This window comes from Ranitomeya variabilis, chromosome 2 (genome assembly GCF_051348905.1).
Source record: "Ranitomeya variabilis isolate aRanVar5 chromosome 2, aRanVar5.hap1, whole genome shotgun sequence".
Taxonomy (NCBI): Eukaryota; Metazoa; Chordata; class Amphibia; order Anura; family Dendrobatidae; genus Ranitomeya; species Ranitomeya variabilis.
In genome coordinates this window covers 424,711,087-424,735,868 of record NC_135233.1, presented here as the reverse complement: position 1 = coordinate 424,735,868, position 24,782 = coordinate 424,711,087, and the positions used below count along the sequence as shown (strand labels likewise).

The window sequence follows — 24,782 nt, the reverse complement described above, 5'->3', positions numbered from 1 at the left end:
CTACATAGGGTCAGCACTTGCCACCTTACTGCGGTCTGTTACATGGTGACTAGACAATGACTGATGAAGTCACAATCGTCTTGCTCTATGACATAAGCTCGGTCTATGAACTTTATGGCCCATAAGTTACCAACCTGAGAACTTCACCAGAAAGCATCATGTCATGGCAAACCATGTCTTATCGAAAATACCACAAGAGAAGAAGACACAAGCGGAAGAAGAGGTCACACACACTGTGCAGGCGATGTGGAAGAAGGCATGGTCTGAGAAGGGGTCAGTATATCACGATTCCATGTTGAATCTAGCCGACTTGTGACCTTTTCTATAACTCTGTGACCAGGGAACACATTACTTCCTACAGATACAAGACCTCGAACAGCGGTGAACGCTGCCATGACTGACTGCATTGATGCCATAACATATCATCTCAGGACACTACAACTCCCAACATAAAGACGGCCATAGCTGGTGATATGGGTGACCACATTTTCTTAATCCTCTCAAGAACACATTGACATCATAGAAGAGGAGGAACCACCATAAAATAAAGATGGCATTGAAAAAAGTGTCCGTCTAAATATGTCCTACTGGTAAACAGTGAGACCTCATTGGACAGTACTATATGGCTCCCGCCGCTCCCCTAGGTGGAGGTCCTAATTGGGTGACCTTTTGTACTACCATAAAATGCCCTACGAGGGGTCGTGTCATCTTGCGAGCAGTCATCCAGGTCGGTCTTGTTTGAATGTCCATTGTTTATAGGTTGGTCAGTTACAGAGGACTATACACAATATCTTCCTGCTGACGTTTTATTTTAAAGCCTTAATTCATCAGTTGCTTATAGTTTTAACTCATTTTTCTGTCTTTTCGCTTGTGGACATTGCACAAAATTTATAAAAATGACTCATGATGTTTAATTAATTTGAAACAATTCAAGATGAGTTTTAATTGCTCTTTTGCACTTATCAAGAATAAATTGTGGCACAATCCTTCCAATAAGTAATACAATGTCCCACATTAGACTTCAGCTGCGCAAAAAAACAATTGACAGATCTTGTGCTCCGCCAGGGTAGGGGGGACCATGTGCAAAAATGCTGTGACATTTCGCAAAAACGTCACAAATAATACAGTACAGCTGCAGTAAAGATAGCGCAGAAGCCATAAAGAATTTGGAGCAAAAGTAAAATCAGAGAAATTTAAAACTTTTATACCTAATTTTTTGCATCCATAAATATAAAAATGATGTACAGAGTTGATTTTACACTTTTTACTCAACCCATCCTTCCCCTTTAATGGAGAGAGATGAGACCTCTTTGTTAGCACGTTCCTCTTAGGCTATGTGCACACTTAGGAAATGTGGTGCAGAATTTTCTGCACAAAATCCGCATCTCCTGGCAGAATCCGCAGCTGCGGATTTGCCGCGGATTTTGTGCGGATTTCATGCAGTTTTTACCACTGTGAATTTCTATAATGGAGGGGTGCAGAAACGCTGCAGATCCGCACAAAAGAAGTGACATGCGCTTCTTTTAAATCCGTAGCAATTCCGCACTGATTTTTCCGTACCATCTGCACAACTTTTTTTTTACCCATTGATTTACATTGTACTGTAAATCACAGTGCGGGTCTGCAGCAAATCCGCATCGTGTGCACATAGCCTTATAGCAGCAACCCGAACCCAGCTCTGATTGCTGCTGTTTAACCCTTTAGAGGGTGCTGTCATTCTCTGTCAGTGGCATTAAAGTGGTTGGTATTGGCCTAACGCTGCTCCCCCCACCTACAACGAGACTGTGGGATTCCAATAGACTACAACAGCAGACGGGGCCCACTAAAGGCCCCCATAGTCGCCATCTTGGTACTTCACAAGAAATAGTAATGATTGCTGTATACTGGAGTATATAATACATGCAATCAGATGATTGTCAGTTCAGGTCGCTTCATCGGACTAATAAAAAAAGTGATATCCTCTGTCCTCCTCCCTCCAGACTCCTCTGTCATCTTCCTCATCCAGACTCCTGTCCTTTTCCTCCTCCAAACTCCTCTGTCCTCCTCTTCCATACTCCTCTTTCCTCCTCCAGACCTGTCCCCCTCCCTCCAGACTACTGTTTTCCTTCTCCAGACTTCTCTCTCCTCCTGTTCCAATCTCCTCTCTCCTCTCCTTCCAGACACCTTTTACCCCTCCTCCAGTCAAAACTTGTCCCTCCTCCATACTCCTCTGTCCTTTTTCTACTCTTGACTTCTCTGTCCACTTCCATACTCCTCTGCCAGACCTGTTCCGCTCCCTCCAGACTACCGTTTTCCTCCTCCAGACTTCTCTCTCCTAATCTTCCAGATACCTCTGTACCCCTCCTCCAATCCCACTTGTTCCTCCTCCAGACTCCTCTGTCCTTTTCCTACTCTTGACTCCTATGTCCTACTCTTTCATAATCCTCCAGACTTGTCCACCTCCCTCCAGACTACTGTTTTCCTCCTCCAGACTTCTCTCTCCTAGTCTTCCAGGCACCTCTGTACCCCTCCTCCAGTCCCACTTGTCCACCCTCCAGACTCCTGTCCTTTTCCTACTCTTGACTCCTCTGTCCTCCTCTTCCATACTCCTCTGTCCTCCTCCAGACCTGTCCCCCTCCCTCCAGACTACAATTTTTCTCCTCCAGACTACTGTTTTCCTCCTCCAGACTTCTCTCTCCTAATCTTCCAGGCACCTCTGTACCCCTCCTCCAGTCCCACTTATCCACCCTGCAGACTCCTGTCCTTTTCCTGCTCTTGACTCCTCTGTCCTCCTCTTCCATACTCCTCTGTCCTCCTCCAGACCTGTCCACCTCCCTCCAGACTACTGTTTTCCTCCTCCAGACTCCTGTGTCCTCTAGACTCCTCCACTGCTCATCTCCAAGGAGCACAAAAGGATTTGCCATTGAAATTCTAATGGCCGCCTCCTTTTCTCCCCGGACATCATCTGTTGGGGGAAGTGTTGGGAGGCCACTATATACTGTGGATGGTTTGCCGATCCCACCAGTATTAGGTCAGGCCGACTTATCCATAGTTTATGGGGTCTTAAGTCCTGAAAAAAACACTTTAAATGCTGAACACAGAACACAATCTACACAAAAATACATGAGAAAAAAAAAAGATCGATTCCCTCCTGTCACTTTTGCAGATATCGTCACATATATTTATGTCTGGTTTTTGCTGCGTACAAGGAACAATGGTGAAAAGTGTCAAGAAAGGGGAAGGAGCGCGAGACGTTATCTGAACCTTTCACTAAGATGAATGATGTAGAATATCTACAGTGCCTACAAGTAGTATTCAACCCCCTGCAGATTTAGCAGGTTTACACATTTGGAATTAACTTGGCATTGTGACATTTGGACTGTAGATCAGCCTGGAAGTGTGAAATGCACTGCAGCAAAAAAGAATGTTATTTCTTTGTTTATTTTTTTTTTTAACCCCTTAGTGACAGAGCCAATTTGGTACTTAATGACCGAGCCAATTTTTACAATTCTGACCAGTGTCACTTTATGAGGTTATAACTCTGGAACGCTTTATCGGATCCCGCTGATTCTGAGATTGTTTTTTCGTGACATGTTGTACTTCAAGTTAGTGGTAACATTTCTTCGATATTACTTGCGATTATTTATGAAAAAAATGGAAATATGGCGAAAATTTTTAAAATTTTGCAATTTTCAAACTTTGTATTTTTATGCCCTTAAATCAGAGAGATATGTCACAAAAAATAGTTAATAAATAACATTTCTCACATGTCTACTTTACATCAGCACAATTTTGGAAACAATTTTTTTTTTTGTTAGGGAGTTATAAGGGTTAAAAGTTGACCAGCAATTTCTCATTTTTACAACACCATGTTTTTTTTTTTAGGGACCACATCACCTTTGAAGTGATTTTGAGGGGTCTATATGATAGAAAATAACCAAGTGTGACACCATTCTAAAAACTGCACCCCTCAAGCTGCTCAAAACCACATTCAAGAAGTTTATTAACCCTTTACGTACTTCACAGGAACTAAAACAATGTGGAAGAAAAAAATTAACATTTTACTTTTTTTTGCAAACATTTTACTTCAGAACCATTTTTTTTAATTTTCACAAGTGTAAAAACAGAAATTTAACCACAAATTTTGTTGTGCAATTTTTCCTGAGTACGCCGATACCCCATATGTGGAGGTAAACCACTGTTTGGGCGCACCGCAGAGCTTGGAAGTGAAGGAGCACCGTTTGACTGTTTCAATGCAGAATTGGCTGGAATTGAGATCGGACGCCATGTCGCGTTTGGAGAGCCCCTAATGTGCCTAAACAGTGGAAACCCCCCACAAGTGACACCATTTTGGAAACTAGACCCCCCAAGGAACTTATCTAGATGTGTGGTGAGCACTTTGAACCCCCAAGTGCTTCACAGAAGTTTATAACGTAGAGCCGTGAAAATAAAAAATCGCATTTGTTTTCACAAAAATGATTTTTTCGCCCACAAATTCTTATTTTCACAAGGGTAACAGGAGAAATTAGACCACAAAAGTTGTTGTGCAATTTCTCCTGAGTACGTCGATACCCCATATGTGGAGGTAAACCACTGTTTGGGCGCACCGCAGAGCTTGGAAGTGAAGGAGCACCGTTTGACTTTTTCAATGCAGAATTGGCTGGAATTGAGATCGGATGCCATGTCGCGTTTGGAGAGTCCCTGATGTGCCTAAACAGTGGAAACCCCCCACAAGTGATACCATTTTGGAAACTAGACCCCCCAAGGAACTTATCTAGATGTGTGGTGAGCACTTTGAACCCCCAAGTGCTTCACAGAAGTTTATAACGTAGAGCCGTGAAAATAAAAAATCTCATTTTTTCTACAAAAATGATCTTTTTGCCCCCAAATTTTTATTTTCACAAGGGTAACAGGAGAAATTAGACCGCAAAAGTTGTTGTGCAATTTCTCCTGAGTACGTCGATACCCCATATATGGGGGTAAACCACTGTTTGGGCGCACCGCAGAGCTTGGAAGAGAAGGAGTGTCGTTTTACTTTTTCAATGTAGAATTGGCTAGAATTGAGATCGGACGCCATGTCACGTTTGGAGAGCCGCTGATGTGCCTAAACAGTAGAGACCCCCACATATGACACCATTTTGGAAACTAGACCCCTTAAGGAACTTATCTAGATGTGTGGTGAGCACTTTAAACCCCCAGGTGCTTCACAGAAGTTTATAACGTAGAGCCGTGAAAATAAAAAAATCGCATTTTTTCTACAAAAATGATCTTTTTGCCTCCAAATTTTTATTTTACCAAGGGTAACAGGAGAAAATGGACCCCAGAAGCTGTTGTACAATTTGTCTTGAGTACGCCGACACCCCATATGTGGGGGTAAACCACTGTTTGGGCGCATGGCTGAGCTCGGAAGCAAAGGAGCGCCATTTGACTTTTCAATGCAAAATTGACTGGAATTGAGATCGGACGCCATGTCGCGTTTGGAGAGCCCCTGATGTGCCTAAACAGCAGAAACCCCCCAAAAGTGACCCCATTTTGGAAACTAGACCCCCCATGGAACTTATCTAGATGTGTAGTGAGAACTTTGAATGCCCAAGTGCATCACAGAAGTTTATAATGCAGAGTCGTGAAAATAAAAAATATATATTTTTTAACAATAAAGATTTTTTAGCCCCCAAGTTTTTATTTTCACAAGGGTAACAAGAGAAATTGGACCCCAAAAGTTGTTGTCCAATTTGTCCTGAGTATGCTGGTACCCCATATGTGGGGGTAAACCACTGTTTGGGCGCATGGCAGAGCTCGGAAGGGAAGGAGTGCCATTTTGGAATGCAGACTTTGATAGAATTGTCTGCGGGCGTTATGTTGCCTTTGCAGACCCCTAATGTACCTAAACAGTAGAAACCCCCAACAAGTGACCCCATTTTGGAAAATAGACCCCCCAAGGAACTTATCTAGATATGTGGTGAGAACTTTGAATGCCCAAGTGCTTCACAGAAGTTTATAATGCAGAGTAGTGAAAATAAAAAATATTTTTTTTTCCACAAAAAAGATTTTTTTAGCCCCCAAATTTTTATTTTCACAAGGGTAACAAGAAAAATTGGACCCCAAAAGTTGTTGTCCAATTTGTCCTGAGTATGCTGGTACCCCATATGTGGGGGTAAACCACTGTTTGGGCGCACGGCAGAGCTCGGAAGGGAAGGAGCGCCATTTTGCAATGCAGACTTTGATAGAATTGTCTGCGGGCGTTATGTTGCGTTTGCAGACCCCTAATGTACCTAAACAGTAGAAACCCCCACAAGTGACCAAATTTTGGAAACTAGACCCCCTAAGGAACTTATCTAGATATGTGGTGAGAACTTTGAAAGCTCAAGTGCTTCACAGAAATTTATAATGCAGAGTAGTGAAAATAAAAAAATATATTTTTTTCCAACAAAAAAGATTTTTAGCCCCCAAGTTTTTATTTTCACAAGGGTAACAGGAGAAATTGGACCCCAAAAGTTGTTGTCCAATTTATCCCGAGTACGCTGATGCCCCATATGTGGGGGTAAACCACTGTTTGGGCGCACGGCAGAGCTCAGAAGGGAGGGAGTACCATTTGACTTTTTTAGCGCAAAATTGGCTGTCGTGTTTGGAGACCCCCTGATGTACCTAAACAGTGGAAACCCCCCAATTCTAACTCCAACCCTAACCCCAACACAGCCCTAACCCTAATCTCAACCCGATCCATAATCCTAATCACAACCCTAACGATAATCACAACCCTAACCCCAAAACAGCCCTAATCTCAACCCTAACCATAACCCTAATCAAAACCCTAAATCCAACACACCCCTAACCCTAATCCCAACCCTAACCCTAATCCCAACCCTAATCCCAAACGTAACACTAATCCCAACCCTAATCCAAACCCTAACCCTAATCCCAACTCTAACCCTAACTTTAGCCCCAACCCTAACTTTAGCCCCAACCCTAACCATAACTTTAGCCCCCGTCGTCACAAAAAAAGTTCAATGTAACCTTTTTTTTGTACGTCGCGTCCGCCATTTCCGCGGATGCGTGGCCGTAACTCTGCCCCCTCCTCCCCAGGACATAGACTGGGCAGCGGATGCGTTGAAAAACTGCATCCGCTGCCCACGTTGTGCACAATTTTCACAACGTGCGTCGGTACATCGGGCCGACGCATTGCGACCGCCCCGTACCGACGCAAGTGTGAAAGAAGCCTTAGGCTACTTTCAGACATAGCGCATTTTTGAGCGCTATTTTGCGGGCGCTTTTCAAAAATGCGCAATGTCATTTTCGTCTGCCGGCAAAGTGAATGAGAAATTCACTTTGCCGTTCAGACACACCGCAAAAAAACGCGGCGCTTTTGTCTGCAAACACGCCGGCGTAAAAAGAATTGACATGTCAATTCTTTACGCAGCGGCGTGTCTGCGTATCCCCCTAGGGCCCCATATTACCTTCCACACACAGCGCCTTTGTCCTGGGTGTCGGCGTCTTTGTACGGAGGGGTTGACACCCAGGACCGGACGTGACGTCGGACAGGAAGAGGGAAGCCCCCGCCCCCCAGTGAAGCAGCATGGAGTCCTTCTGTGTGTGTGTGTGTGTGCGTGTGTGTGCGTGTGTGTGCGTGTGTGTGTCCCCATGCGACGCTAGTGCCACCATTGTGCTAAGTCGCCGTATGGGACTACTACTCCCATCCGGTATTAGGATGGGAGAGTTGTCCCTGTGTCCGGCGACTTAGCACAATTGTAAAGTTACACAAAACACCTACACACAATACACATACATGACACACAGTACATACAACATATAACACAGAGTATATACTCACCAACAGCACACTTGTAGGCGAAGCCCTCGATCCTCCAGGAAAAAATCCAAAAATAATAAACCAAATTCATACTCCCTGTCCGCAGAATCCATAAAACGAGTGTCCCACGCCGATCGGCTGCTCTCCGGCGATACACTGCCAGGAGCGAAGCTCCTAGCAGTGTATCGCGTACTGTTCCGGAGTTCAATGACTCCGGCGTCTCGGTTAACAGCAGTACAGCTGCGTTGAACTTTCCCACGCAGCACTGCCGTTAAGCGAGAGTGCCGGGGTCAATGACCGCCGGTAAACTCGCTCGCGCATGCGCAGTGACACACCGACAGGAACTATGGCTCCTGTCAGTGTGTTGCTGCAGCCGTGGAGAGCAGACATATCTCTGGATGTGTCTGTTCTCCATGGAAAATCTTGATACGTGGCACTTAAATATGTGGCAGTTAAATACGTGACACGTGGCACTTATACGTGATACGTGTCACTTAAATACGTGGCACTGAAATACGTGATACGTGGCACTTTGATACGTGGCACGTGTCACTTAAATACGTGGCACGTGGCACTGAAATATGTGGCACGTGTCTCTTAAATACGTGGCACGTGGCACGGAAAGATGTGGCACGTGGCACTTTGATACGTGGCACTTTGATACGTGGCACGTGGCACTGAAATATGTGGCACGTGGCACTTTGATACGTGGCACGTGGCACTTTGATACGTGGCACGTGGCACTTTGATACGTGGCACGTGGCACTTTGATACGTGGCACTGAAATATGTGGCACGTGGCACTTTGATACGTGGCACGTGTCACTTAAATACGTGGCACGTGGCACTGAAAGATGTGGCACGTGGCACTTTGATACGTGGCACGTGGCACTTTGATACGTGGCACGTGGCACTGAAATATGTGGCACGTGGCACTTTGATACGTGGCACCTTGATACGTGGCACGTGGCACTTTGATACGTGGCACGTGGCACTTTGATACGTGGCACTGAAATATGTGGCACGTGGCACTTTGATACGTGGCACGTGTCACTTAAATACGTGGCACGTGGCACTGAAATATGTGGGACACGTCGCACAAAAAAGTTACATGTAGTTTTTTTTGTGTCGACGGTCCGCCGAAGCACGACGCATCCGTCGCACGACGGATGCGACATGTGGCAATCCGTCGCAATGCGTCGCTAATGCAAGCCAATGGAGAAAAAACGCATCCTGCAAGCACTTTTGCAGGATGCGTTTTTTCTCCAACGACGCATTGCGACGGAAGCCAAAAAACGCTAGTGTGAAAGTAGCCTAACCCTAACCCTAGCCCTAACCCTAACCCTAAATTTAGCCCCAACCCTAACCCTAACTCTAACCCTAACCCTAACTCTAACCCTAACCCTAACCCTAACCCTAATTTTAGCCCCAACTTGTCTTCTCCTGCCGGCCGGCAGATGGTAGCAGATGGCGGGCGCACTGCGCATGCGCCCGCCATGATGAAAAAGCCGGCTGGCAGGAGAAGACAGAAGAGGACCCAGGGACCCCGGGTGAGTATGATAGGGTCCCCGAATCCCCCTATTTCTCTGTCCTCTGATGTGCGATCACATCAGAGGACAGAGAAATAACTGATCGCTTTTTTTTTTTTTTTTTGCGGTCGCCGGTAAACTGTTAATTACCGGCGATCGCAAAGCAGGGGTCGGTGCAAATCGACCCCGATCATGTTCTTTGGGGTCTCGGCTACCCCCGGCAGCCGAGACCCCAAAGAACATCCGGGTGCCGGGCGGCGGGCGCACTGCGCGTGCGCCCGCCATTTTTTCCCGGAAAAAAGATGGCGGCGCCCATGGGGAGACACGAGGAGCACCGGGGGAGGTAGGTAAGTATTGGGGGGCTATTGGGGGCCATCGGGGACCACATTTCTCTGTCCTCCGATGTGCGATCACATCGGAGGACAGAGAAATTAAACGGCAAATCGCGTTTTTTTTTTTTTTGTTGCGACCGCCGGTAAACGGTTAATTACCGGCGATCGCAACTCGGGGGTCGGTAAAAACCCCCCGAATCATGTTCTCTGGGGTCTCGGCTACCCTCGGCAACCGAGACCCCAGAGAAAATCCGACTCTGGGGGGCGCTATTCACTTTTTCCACAGCGCCGTTAATTAACGGCGCTGTGGTTTAAGTACCCTTAGCGGCCGCCGTTAAAAGGCGTATCGGCGGTCGTTAAGGGGTTAAATTGGGAAAAGTTTTTTCAGAGGGTCATTTATTATTCAACCCCTCAACCCACCAGAATTCTGTTTGGTTCCCCTAAAGTATTAAGAAGTAGTTCAGGCACAAAGAACAATGAACTTCACATGTTTGGATTAATTATCTCTTTTTCCAGCCTTTTCTGACTATTTAAGACCCTCCCCAAACTTGTGAACAGCACTCAAACATGGTCAACATGGGAAAGACAAAGGAGCATTCCAATGCCATCAGAGACAAGATCGTGGAGGGTCACAAGGCTGGCAAGGGGTACAAAACCCTTTCCAAGGAGTTGGGCCTACCTGTCTCCACTGTTGGGAGCATCATCCAGAAGTGGAAGGCTTATGGAACTACTGTTAGCCTTCCACGGCCTGGACAGCCTTTGAAAGTTTCCTCCCGTGCCGAGGCCAGGCTTGTCCGAAGAGTCAAGGCTAACCCAAGGACAACAAGGAAGGAGCTCCGGGAAGATCTCATGGCAGTGGGGACATTGGTTTCAGTCAATACCATAAGTAACGTACTCCACCGCAATGGTCTCCGTTCCAGACGAGCCCGTAAGGTACCTTTACTTTCAAAGAGTCATGTCAAGGCTCGTCTACAATTTGCTCATGATCACTTGGAGGACTCTGAGACTGACTGGTTCAAGGTTCTCTGGTCTGATGAGACCAAGATCGAGATCTTTGGTGCCAACCACACACGTGACGTTTGGAGACTGGATGGCACTGCATACGACCCCAAGAATACCATCCCTACAGTCAAGCATGGTGGTGGCAGCATCATGCTGTGGGGCTGTTTCTCAGCCAAGGGGCCTGGCCATCTGGTCCGCATCCATGGGAAGATGGATAGCACGGCCTACCTGGAGATTTTGGCCAAGAACCTCCGCTCCTCCATCAAGGATCTTAAGATGGGTCGTCATTTCATCTTCCAACAAGACAACGACCCAAAGCACACAGCCAAGAAAACCAAGGCCTGGTTCAAGAGGCAAAAAATCAAGGTGTTGCAGTGGCCTAGTCAGTCTCCTGACCTTAACCCAATTGAAAACTTGTGGAAGGAGCTCAAGATTAAAGTCCACATGAGACACCCAAAGAACCTAGATAACTTGGAGAAGATCTGCATGGAGGAGTGGGCCAAGATAACTCCAGAGACCTGTGCCGGCCTGATCAGGTCTTATAAAAGACAATTATTAGCTGTAATTGCAAACAAAGGTTATTCCACAAAATATTAAACCTAGGGGTTGAATAATAATTGACCCACACTTTTATGTTTAAAATTTATAAAAATTTAACTGAGCAACAAAACTTTTTGGTTTGTAAGATTTATGCATCTGTTAATAAATCCTGCTTTTGTTTGAAGTTTGAAGGCTCTAACTTATTTTCATCTTATTAAACCTGCTAAATCTGCAGGGGGTTGAATACTACTTGTAGGCACTGTATATACGAGACCCTGGGGAGAACGTGAAGGAGAACACGATCTGGGTCCCCCATGAGTTCTGCAGAACTAAGGATAAAGGGCACGGTGCCTGGTGCAGGATGACGGGGTCCGCGCCTGTGCCCACGCCACCACCACAGTCAATTCACAATTAAACCTCTTAGGTCCCCATTCAGACTCTGTTTTCACCTATGTTTTCTGTATTTTTCATGTATAGACCTTATGTCCATTATAGTTTATGTGGTTGTTTTTGCTAAAATGGCGACATTTCCTACAGTTTTTTTTGCAAAAACAGTTGTATGAAGTGGTGGCTTGTGGCAGGGGCGTACATAGAAATCATGGGGCTCCACAGCAGAAGTTTTAATAAGGTCCCTTCATCCAAAAAAATAATTAATATTCAGCGGGTCACAGAGGGGCATAGCTCACTAATTTGCAGTCCTTACAAAGTAATTCTCCTCCTACTGGAGCCCTAGATCCTCCTTTCATTGCACTCATAACGTATGAAGTCAACAAAAGTGCCCCCCAAGCACTGTACCCCCACAGTGAATTCTTCCACAGTACCCTCCACATGCACAATATGATGATCCTACTGTGCTCCCAACAGTATAATGGACCCCACACAGCATGATGGACCCCACACAAACCTACACACTGTATAATTTATTGCATACATTATAATGCCCCACATAGCCCTCCACAGCGTATAAAGGCTTCCACATAGCTCTCCAAATAATGGGCCCCACATAGCCCTCCAAGTATTATAATGGTCCCCACATAGCGCATAGTCCACCATATAGTATAATGCAATAATCTTCCATATAGTATAATAATAATCTTTATTTTTATATAGCGCTAACATATTCCGCAGCGCTTTACAGGTTGCACACATTATCATCGCTGTCCCCGTTGGGGCTCACAATCTAAATTCCCTATCAGTATGTCTTTGGAATGTGGGAGGAAACCGGAGTACCCGGAGGAAACCCACGCAAACATGGAGAGAACATACAAACTCTTTGCAGATGTTGTCCTTGGTGGGGTTTGAACCCAGGACTCCAGCGCTGCAAGGCTGCTGTGCTAACCACTGCGCCACTGTGCTGCCCAATAATACATCCCATAGTTCTCCACTGTATAGCGCACTCCTCATAGTCCTAGATATAGTATAATGCACTCCATAGTCCTCCATATAGTATAATGCTCTCCCCATAGTCCTCCATATAGTATAATGCTCTCCACATAGTCCTCCATATAGTATAATGAACTCCCCATAGTTCTCCATACAGTATAATGTACTCCCCATAGCCCTCCATATAGGGTAATGCACCCCATAGTCCTCCTTACAGAATAATGGACCCTCATAGTCCTCCTTATAGAATAATGCACCTCCATAGTCCTCCATATAGTATAATACACTTTCCATAGTCCTCCATATAGTAATGCACCACATAGTCCTCCATACAGTATAATGCATCCATTACAAACAAGATCCAGGCACCAATACTATAGCTTTGCAATGTCTATTAGACCAACACCTCGCTTGCCTCCTTAGGATCTCTTCAGGGTGGTGCAATCACTTAAAATATTTTTGAAAGTGAATACAAAAGTTATTAAAGAATTAGAGCACTCACCCGATCCTTGTTGATGCGTTACTTTATTCTGTAGTTAGGATAACATTAAACAACATTAAAGTACAGTGTGCAGGTGTCAGGCGAGTTATGCAAGTGAAAGAGCAAGACAGACAGTATAATGCATCCCCATAGTCTTCCATATAGTATAATACACTCTCCATAGTCCTTCATATAGTACAATGCACCACATAGTCCTTTATACAGTATAATGCACTCTCCATAGTCTTCGATATAGTATAATGCACTCCCCATAGTCCTGCATACAGTATAACGAACCCCCTAGTCCTCCATACAGTATAATGCACTCCCTATAGTCCTCCATACAGTATAATGCACTCCCTATAGTCCTCCATACAGTATAATGCACTCCCTATAGTCCTCCATACAGTATGATACACTTTATAGTCATCCATACAGTATAATGCACACCATTGTCCTTCAAATAGTATGATGCACCCCATAGTTCTCCACATAGTAGTATTGACCTCTCCTCCTCATTCCTGCACTGCTCTATTCTCTGCAGCAACTGCTCTGATGCTCCGAACAACTCAGGGCAGCAGGCGCCATTTAGTGACGCCATCGCGCCCACTACGCTGAGATATCAGGCGCTGAGGGGGTAGCATGGGAGGATGGGAGAGGGAGCATCAGCTGACATCCAGGATGCCGATACAGTTGGACGTATGATGACAGTAGAGGAGTGCTGGCGCTTGTGGTACACCACTGCCTTGGGGGTTGTGCAATTTCATTCATTCTCATGAACTTATTAATTAATTAACTTATTAACTCTGCTGATAATGTAAAATGCAGTGTTTTATACCCTTGAAAAACGTATGACAAAAATGCAGCGTGTGAACAAGCGCTTTGACCATGGCGACTTTTGACTCCTCTGGTTGGGAGGCCCCATACACATTAGATGCCCAGTCCGTCCAACAGGGTTGGATGATAATAATCCAATGTGTACAGCACCATCAGGACCATGCTGCCGGTGATCGGGGCATGGATCCTGGCTCTGATATTCCCATGTCATTTACTGATATGATAAGGGCTCGTGGACCCGGGATGTGGTTACAGTAACAGCACAGATCCACTGACGTAACAACTGCCATTTATCAGACAATAAAAGTGCATAGGGTTAATGTTACTGACTGGGTAATAAATCTGAGATCTGCTCTCACTTCTGCTACAGATAAGGGAGAGCTGTACATATACAAGGGATGCCATACTGCTGCAGAGCAGAGCACAATGTATACTGTCCTGCTGAGAACTCTGATCCTCGGCCTGGTGGCAGGTAAGAGATGGTGAACATGGAAGAATCTGCATGTGATATATTAACCGGAGGTGACACTATAGAAATATACAGAGTGAGATATACAGGCTGCTATACACAGAGTGCGATTTACAGACTGCAGAATACACGCTGCAATATACAGGCTACGATATACAGGCTGCAAAATACAGACTGCTATACACAGAGTGCGATATACAGATTGCGATATACGTACTGGGATATACAGACTGGGATATACAGAGTGCGATATACAGACTACGATATACAGACTACGATATACAGAGTGGGATATACAGAGTGCGATATACAGACTACGATATACAGAATGTGATATACAGACTGCTATACACAGAGTGCGATATACAGAGTGCGATATACAGACTGGGATATACAGAGTGCTATATACAGACTACAATATACAGACTGCTATACACAGAGTGCGATATACGGACTGGGATATACAGACTGGGATATACAGAGTGCGATATACAGACTACGATATACAGACTACGATATACAGAGTGGGATATACAGAGTTCGATATACAGACTGCGATATACAGAATGTGATATACAGACTGCTATACACAGAGAGCGATATACAGAGTGCGATATACAGACTGGGATATACAGAGTGCTATATACAGACTACAATATACAGACTGCTATACACAGAGTGCGATATATAGATTGCGATATACAGATTGTGATATACAGATTGCGAGATACGGCCTGGGATATATAGACTGGGATATACAGATTGCGATATACAGACTACGAAATACAGAGTGTGATATACAGACTACAATATACAGATTGCGATATACAAGCTGCAGTATACAGAGTGTGATATACACACTGCGATATACAGACTGCAATATACAGACTGCTATACAAAGAGTGCGATATACAGACTACGGTATACAGACTGCAATATACAGACTGCGATATACAGATTGCGATATACAGATTGTGATATACGGACTGGAATATACAGAGTGCGATATACAGAGTGCGATATACAGACTATGATATACAGACTGCAATATACAGAGTGTGATAAACAGAGTGTGATAAACAGATTGTGATATACAGACTGATATACAAACTGTGATATAAGGCTGCGATAAACAGGCTGTGATATACAGACTGTGATACTCAGACTGATATACAGACTGCGATATACAGACTGGGATATACAGAGTGCGATATACAGAATACGATATACAGACTGATATACAGACTGCAATATACAGACTGCGATATACAGAATGCGATATACAGACTGTGATATACAGAGTGTGATATACAGACTGCCATATACAAGCTGCAGTATACAGAGTGTGACATACAGAGTGCGATATACTGTACAGACTGTGATATACAGACTGCAATATACAGAGAGTTACATACAGAGTGCGATATACAGACTGTGATATACAGACTGCGAGATACAGAGTGTGATATACAGACTGTGATATTGAGAGCGATATACAGACTGTGATATACCGACTCCGATATAAGGCTGCGATATACAGGATGTGATATACATACTGTGATATACAGACTATGATATATTGACTGCTATATACAGGATGCGATATACAGGCTGCGATATACAGAGTGTGATATACAGACTGTGATATTGAGTGCGATATATAGACTGCAATATACAGGCTGCGATATATTGACTGCGATATACAGGCTGCGATATGCAGACTGCGACATACAGAGTGTGATATACAGACTGTGATATTGAGTGCGATATACAGACTGCGATATACAGGCTGCGATATACAGACTGTGACATAGACTGCCACATAGAGTGTGATATACAGACTGTGATATGCAGACTGCGACATATAGAGTGTGACATACAGACTGTCATATTGAGTGCGATATACAGATTGTGATTTACCAACTGAAATATACAGACTGCGATATACAGACTGCGGTAAACAGACTGCGATATACAGACTGCGATATAAAGACTGTGATATACAGACTATGGTATAGAGACTGAGATATAAAGATTCTGAAATACAGACTGTTATATAGACTGCAAAATACAAACTACGATATACAGACTGCGATACACAGGCAGCAATATACAGACTGTGATATAGAGACTGCGATATACAGACTGTAGTATACAGATTGCGATATACAGACTGTGATATACAGACTGTGATATAGAGTGCAATATACAGACAGCAGTATACAGACTGTGATATACAGACTTTGATATACAAATTGCGGTAAACAGACTGCGATATACAGACTGCGATATACAGGCAGCAATATACAGACTGTGATATAGAGACTGCGATATACAGACTGTAGTATACAGAATGTGATATACAGACTGTGATATAGAGTGCGATATACAGACAGCAGTATACAGACTGTGATATACAGACTGCGATATACAGGCTGTGATATACAGACTGTGATATAGAGTGCGATATACAGACAGCAGTATACAGACTGTGATTTACAGACTTTGATATACAGACTGCGGTAAACAAACTGTGATATACAGACTGCGGTATAGAGTGCGATATACAGACTGCGATATACAGACTGTGATATCCAAACTGGGATATACAGAGTGCAATATACAGACCGTGATATACAGATTGCGATATACAGACTGCGATACACAGAGTGCGATATACAGACTGTGATATACAAACTGCGATATACAGGCTGTGATATACAGAGTGAGATATATAGAGCGCAATATACAGACTGTGATATACAGACTGCGATATACAAGCTGCTATATACAGGCTGCGATATACAGACTGTAATACACAGACTGCGATATACAGAGTGCGGTATACTGACTGTAATTAATTTTCTGCTTGCAGGCATGGTGTTAGCAGCACCAAGCATGAAGACATGGGAGGTGAGATGAAGCCCTGCAGGGTCTCTGATATGTGTCCTTAGTAGAACACGAGGCAGGCAGCACTGATCACAATTCTAGCTTGTGTATATGTCAAGGAGGGAACACAGGAGGGGTCGCTCAGAATCCCACCGCTGCCACCAATTTGTCAAAGATCGCAGCCAGGGAAGGCCTTATCTCATATCCACCCACTGTTATCTTTGGAGCGAACAGCTCTCTGCTGCCCCCTATCGTCCGGACAATTACACGATTGACGATCAACGGAGGAGGCCGCAGGCTGTTTCCACTAATAGGCTGGTGATCGGGAAACTAACAGTGAGCATCTGGTATATACTGTACACCTCTGATTCCAAAGCATGGAATGTATATACAGTGGGGCAAAAAAGTATTTAGTCAGTCAGCAATAGTGCAAGTTCCACCACCTAAAAAGATTAGAGGCGTCTGTAATTTACATCATAGGTAGACCTCAACTATGGGAGACAAACTGAGAAAAAAAAATCCAGAAAATCACATTGTCTGTTTTTTTATCATTTTATTTGCATATTATGGTGGCAAATAAGTATTTGGTCAGAAACAAAATTTCATCTCAATACTTTGTAATATATCCTTTGTTGGCAATGACAGAGGTCAAACGTTTTCTGTAAGTCTTCACAAGGTTGCCACACACTGTTGTTGGTATGTTGGCCCATTCCTCCATGCAGATCTCCTCTAGAGCAGTGATGTTTTTGGCTTTTCGCTTGGCAACACGGACTTTCAACTCCCTCCAAAGGTTTTCTATAGGGTTGAGATCTGGAGACTGGCTAGGCCACTCCAGGACCTTGAAATGCTTCTTACGAAGCCACTCCTTCGTTGCCCTGGCGGTGTGCTTTGGATCATTGTCATGTTGAAAGACCCAGCCACGTTTCATCTTCAATGCCCTTGCTGATGGAAGGAGGTTTGCACTCAAAATCTCACGATACATGGCCCCATTCATTCTTTCATGTACCTGGATCAGTCGTCCTGGCCCCTTTGCAGAGAAACAGCCCCAAAGCATGATGTTTCCACCACCATGCTTTACAGTAGGTATGGTGTTGGATGGATGCAACTCAGTATTCTTTTTCCTCCAAACACGACAAGTTGTGTTTCTACCAAACAGTTCCAGTTTGGTTTCATCAGACCATAGGACATTCTCCCAAAACTCCTCTGGATCATCCAAATGCTCTCTAGCAAACTTCAGACGGGCCCGGACATGTACTGGCTTAAGCAGTGGGACGCGTCTGGCACTGCAGGATCTGAGTCCATGGTGGCGTAGTGTGTTACTTATGGTAGGCCTTGTTACATTGGTCCCAGCTCTCTGCAGTTCATTCACTAGGTCCCCCTGCGTGGTTCTGGGATTTTTGCTCACCGTTCTTGTGATCATTCTGACCCCACGGGGTGGGATTTTGCGTGGAGCCCCAGATCGAGGGAGATTATCAGTGGTCTTGAATGTCTTCCATTTTCTAATTATTGCTCCCACTGTTGATTTCTTCACTCCAAGCTGGTTGGCTATTGCAGATTCAGTCTTTCCAGCCTGGTGCAGGGCTACAATTTTGTTTCTGGTGTCCTTTGACAGCTCTTTGGTCTTCACCATAGTGGAGTTTGGAGTCAGACTGTTTGAGGGTGTGCACAGGTGTCTTTTTATACTGATAACAAGTTTAAACAGGTGCCATTACTACAGGTAATGAGTGGAGGAAAGAGGAGACTCTTAAAGAAGAAGTTACAGGTCTGTGAGAGACAGAAATCTTGATTGTTTGTTTCTGACCAAATACTTATTTGCCACCATAATATGCTAATAAAATGATAAAAAAAACAGACAATGTGATTTTCTGGATTTTTTTTTCTCAGTTTGTCTCCCATAGTTGAGGTCTACCTATGATGTAAATTACAGACGCCTCTCATCTTTTTAAGTGGTGGAACTTGCACTATTGCTGACTGACTAAATACTTTTTTGCCCCACTGTATATACTCCCGATACAGTCACTGCGAACCACACGATAACCGCAGACTACTCGCTGTCACCAACAGTCATTTATACAGGCTGACTGGAAACATGGTTCTGTTAGCGTATGGCTTCGGGGTGCGGGTTACAGAACAAAAGGAACAGAACTATTGAATGTTATATTTAATACAAAACTATAGGCGGTCTTTATAAAAAAATATGCAAAAGATTTCACAAAGTAGACAACACAATACAGCATATACAGTTACAGAAAATAAAACAGATAAAACAAAATAAACTTACTACACTGATCACAGATATGATTCGGCCTAATGAAGGACAGTGCGTTGATCTGACAAACGTCTGGTTAATGGAATCATGCATACAATGATATGTATCTCTCTATATGAACACAGATCATAATTTGTCTTGGGCTTTTATCCGCACCTGAGTTACACCCACACAGCCCTCAGTGATGGCCTCACGTGAGCCGGCTTGTGGAATATCCTCAGCCCTTCAAAATTTTATGAAATTTCCAACTTATGCTATAACTTTACTTTTGAGGATTGCAGAAGTTTGGATTGCCAACATAGTTTTTATTGGGATTTTACCTTTCCCTCGAGACCAAACATGACATGGCTGTTGTCACCAGTCTGTCCACTATTGATTTGTGGCTTATAAGAAGGGCTTACAGTTATGAAAAAAACATGCATCTTCTTCCTCGATTCGTCTTGAAGCTGAAAATAATTGTCACATTATTATCCGATCTATGCCAGCCCCGATATTCATAATTTTGTTTCAGAGACACCAAGTCTGGGCTGGCTATAGTAGTTATAAAATTTCCCCTGGAGGGGGGTTACAAAGATTTTCAGGATGTATGTTCTGTAGGGACAATGCCTCTTCCACTTTGCTATTTATGTGTAAACACATGTAACTTTGTTATAAAACCCTCTGAAAACACGTTTTCTGTCTCAATTACCTGTCCAGTCTATAAACCATTGTCTCACGCACAAAAGACAACATTCTCCTTGACAATGCACCGGGCCTTTATTTCCAAAAGGGACTGCCTGCGTGTTTAAATTGGATGGTTCACTTCACACTGCACCCAACTTCCTACTCTTTTATGTCCATGTACTAGTCTGAGTCTAGGAGATTGAGAGTGTCAGCTGTTTGCTTCCTCACTGAAAATGTGTGTGGGAGGGAAGGAGGGAGGGGGGTGAGTGCCCCCTTTACTAGGGGCTTAGCGACCTTAATATTTTCTATCACAGTATACAGCAATTACGCAGACCTATGTGTCTCCATGGTTACAGTAAACAAACAAATCATGGTCATGTTTCTCCTTTACAGAAAACATAGGGGAAAGACATGACAGCAGAATTAGGCAGGGTTTCTTGTGGCTAGGGAGACACCCAGCTCTGCACAAGTGCTGCAGGCACAAAATGGTCAATTATAATTATTATAATTGATAAAAATTATGATTAATTATTAATCTAGATTGTGTGCTGCACTCTTTTAAATGCATTGAAAAAAAAAAAAAAAAAAAAAACAAAGTTACTAAATTGGACATTCCCTTTAAATGCAATCTCCTGCAGTGTCATATAATGAACTGCACACGTCAGAATACGGGGTGTCTGACCATAGAGAGCAGCCCTGTAATGACGCCGGAGCAGCCTTTGTGTTCCAGGTATGATGGCGACTTCTGTCCGTATGAGAATAAGCCGGTGTGCGGCACGGACGGATACACGTACGGGAATGAATGTCAGCTCTGCCTGGAGAACAGGTACAATATCTCACAGTGTAATAACAGGGAAAGCCATGGTTTGAGTCTATGTCTGCGCTGCCCCCTGCTGCCACCCTGCCCTATACACTGGTATACATAGTGTATAGCGCCATACTGTGCAGGTTAATGTGCACACATTGCGCAGAGGCTATATGGAGAAAGCTCAGAGTTTCATGCTTTGCTCAGATGTTGCATATAATGCCCCCATAAAGCCGAACAATATATCCTTATAGAATCAAACATTACCCATTGTTGTTCTCTGCATGCATGATACCAGGGTGCCCACACAGCGCCAAGCAACAGTGCCTCCTACAGAGAATCTCTGCGCCTATATTACCAGATGGCACCCCATATAGAGCCCATACAGTGCCAGACAACACCCAGAGAGCACACTGTGCCCCACTATAATACTGTTCACACCTAGTGTCCAGAATGTACCCTACTCAGTGAAATAACACCGTCCCTTGTGCTGCCGCCCCCTAACACACAGCAGTTATCACTGACCCCTTTTGTTCTTCTGTTGTCTTTCCTGCACCATGTTATGTGGCCCTATAACTGGGTTCTTATACCCGAGGTCCTATAGCTGCGGCCCTATACCTAGGGTCCTATACCTGCAGTCCTATACTTGTGGCTCTATACCTGAGGACCTATAGCTGTGGCCCTATACCTGGGGTTCTATACCTGAGGACCTATAGCTGTGGCCCTATACCTGAGGACTTATAGCTGCTGTCCTACACCTGAGATCCTATAGCTGCGGCCCTATACCTGAGGACTTATAGCTGCTGTCCTATACCTGAGATCCTATAGCTGTGGCCCTATACCTGAGGACTTATAGCTGCAGTCCTATACTTGTGGCTCTATACCTGCAGTCCTATACCTGTGGTTTTATACCTGAGATCCTATAGCTGTGGCCCAATACCTAGGGTCCTATACCTGCAGTCCTATACATGGGGTCTTATATCTGCTGTTCTATACCCAAGATTCTATAGCTGCGGCCCTATACCTGAGGCTCTATACCTGCAGTCCTATACATGCAGTACTATACCCGAGATCCTACAGCTGCGGCCCTATACCTAGGATCCTATACCTGCAGTCCTATACCTGAGGACCTATAGCTGCATTCCTATAGCTGCAGTCGTATACCTGCAGCCCCTGGTAAGGCCGGTAATATCTCATTGGCATCACTAGTTGTGTCACCAGGAGGTCGCCACACTCACATCTATGTCACGTGTTATTTCTTTGTATTTTAGGGAGCGCACAAACAAGGTCCAAATCAAAGCTGAAGGTTCTTGCCCCCCATCTGCCCAGCACAGGGGGCTGAGGATGAATCCGCAGCCAATGATGCAAGGAGCTGTCCACGCCGGCCCATGAACCACGGTTATAGATGACGGCTTCTAGGGCACGGTGCAGGGAGGAAAACCCAGGAACGTAACGAGACCGAATGTTTCCATAAACTTCACCATTAATAACATAATTCACTGATGACGAAATATGACAATTCTAAGAGATCAGCATTAAATCTGTAAAACAAAGAGATTTTCCAATTGTCCGCCTGTGTTATGAACTATGCAGGGACCTACAGAGGGCACAAGACAGGACAAGATACTTGTGCACAGGACACCCGAAATACTCCCAAGTAGTGTACATGAACGGGGCGACAGGTGGGGTGGTCACTTCAGCACCATCCAGACACCCAACATCCATGACAATATCAGCAACCAGCGGTGCGGCCATTCCTCCTGTCCTGGAGACAAATTTTCTACCCCAGGCCGCATGTTCCTGGTATTACTGTGAGCCGCCTGCGAGGCCTACACCTGCTTCTATAACTGCAGTGTCTCCAGGCTTGTCTCCGTTGTGCTCATGGGGGGTGTAATTGTTCGGTGATTGCACAAGAGCTGCGGGCAGCATCTCCATAGGGCACATTGGGGACATCATTGGTCGGTTATTACACATTAGCTCGGGGCAACATCTCCAGACTTGTCTCCATCGAGCACCTGGGGGACATCATTGGTGGGTGATTACCCAGGAGCTGCCGGCAGTGTCTCCAGACTTGTCTCCATCGAGCACATCTAAGACGTCATTGGTCAGCGATTACACAGGAGCTGCCTGCAGCATCTCCGGACTTGTCTCCATCGAGCACATGGGGGACATAATTGGTGGGTGATTACACAGGAGCTGCCTGCAATGTCTCCAGACTTGTCTCCATCGGGCGCATGGGGGACATAATTGGTGGGTGATTACACATGAGCTGCGGGCAGCATCTCCATATTTGTCTCCATCGAGCACATGGGGGACATCATTGGTGGGTGATTACACAGGAGCTGCCTGCAGCATCTCCGGACTTGTCTCCATCGAGCACATGGGGGACATAATTGGTGGGTGATTACACAGGAGCTGCCTGCAATGTCTCCAGACTTGTCTCCATCGGGCACATGGGGGACGGTGGGTGATTACACATGAGCTGCGGGCAGCATCTCCAGACTTGTCTCCATCGAGCACATGGGGGACGTCATTGTTCGGTGATTACAAAGGAGCTGCCGGCAGCGTCTCCAGACTTGTCTCCATCGGGCACATGGGGACGTCATTGGTCAGTGATTACACAGGAGCTGCCGGGTTGTGGATCCTAATGATTATTTTTTTACATTAAACAGCAGAAATTTCCTCAGATGACCATTAATAACCTCAGTGTTAGCAGCAGAGACTGGAGGTGCCGGGATTTCTGCTCATGATCAAGGCTGGATACATCTAGAGGTTGTGATGATCTCGTTTACAATTTTTCATCACTTACAGATCAGTGACATTTCTGTCCTATGATTTCCAGAATTACACAACTTTTCCTTCTTGGTGTTGCAATGACATTGTGGAGGAGCGTATATACTCCCACACTGTATACCAGTGTACAGGAAAAGCTGCCATTACTGGTGTGCATGGTCTCCATGCTATCTATTCCTCTATCCTCAGGTAGGGGGCGCACTGAGCCTGCTGATATGAAGTAAGAGCACATAAGTGGTTGCCTATCTCTGGGATATGTCCTGGGCTTCTATGGAGGTCGTGAAGGCATATCCTTGAGATAAGCAGCACTTCCGGAAGGATTCGTGTGCCTGACGCTGCAACACTTCAGACTAGACCCATCATCCAGATGCATTTTCAGGGGACAGGGAACTTGGTGTATGAAAAGCCAGTGACCAGTAAAACAATGTGCACATTTTTTGGTGGCGTGATTAGTAGGCAGCGCTACAGAATCTTTTATAAAGTAAGTTCCAAAAGTTTGCAATGGCGCCATTAGTGAGACAAAAAAGGCAGCGGCTCGCTGGAAACAAGGAGATGCTTTGTGACCTGTGTCGTCTCTGCTCGGCATTCTCCAGGGGCCATACACAAAGGACAGAGCGCGCGCTAAGGCGAGTTCACATGTGGCGGATTGGACGGATTTCTGCAGACAGGCTAAGGCGAGTTCACACTTGGCAGATTGGATGGACATCATTGGTCGGTGATTACACATGAGCTGCTGGCAGCATCTCCAGACTTGTCTCCATCGAGCACATTGGGGACATCATTGGTGGGTGATTACACAGGAGCTGCCTGCAGCGTCTCCAGAATAGCCTCCATCGAGCACATGGGGGACGTCATTGTTCGGTGATTACACATTATCACAGTGCAACATCTCCAGACTTGTCTCCATCGAGCACATGGGGGACATAATTGGTCGGTGATTACACAGGAGCTGCCGGCAGCGTCTCCAGAATTGCCCCCATCGAGCACATGGGGGACGTCATTGGT

General features: G+C 45.0%; 1 protein-coding gene across 1 annotated transcript; it reads left to right on the top strand.

The window, feature by feature from the left end:
• The first annotated feature begins 128 nt into the window (after positions 1–128).
• LOC143806359 (uncharacterized) lies at positions 129–22,537 on the top strand. Its single transcript, XM_077286675.1, has 5 exons — positions 129–273; positions 14,260–14,361; positions 17,234–17,271; positions 20,896–21,005; positions 22,256–22,537. The coding sequence occupies exons 1-5, from the start codon at positions 159–161 to the stop codon at positions 22,374–22,376; spliced, it is 486 nt and encodes a 161-aa protein (XP_077142790.1). The 5' UTR covers positions 129–158; the 3' UTR covers positions 22,377–22,537.
• Positions 22,538–24,782: the final 2,245 nt, after the last annotated feature.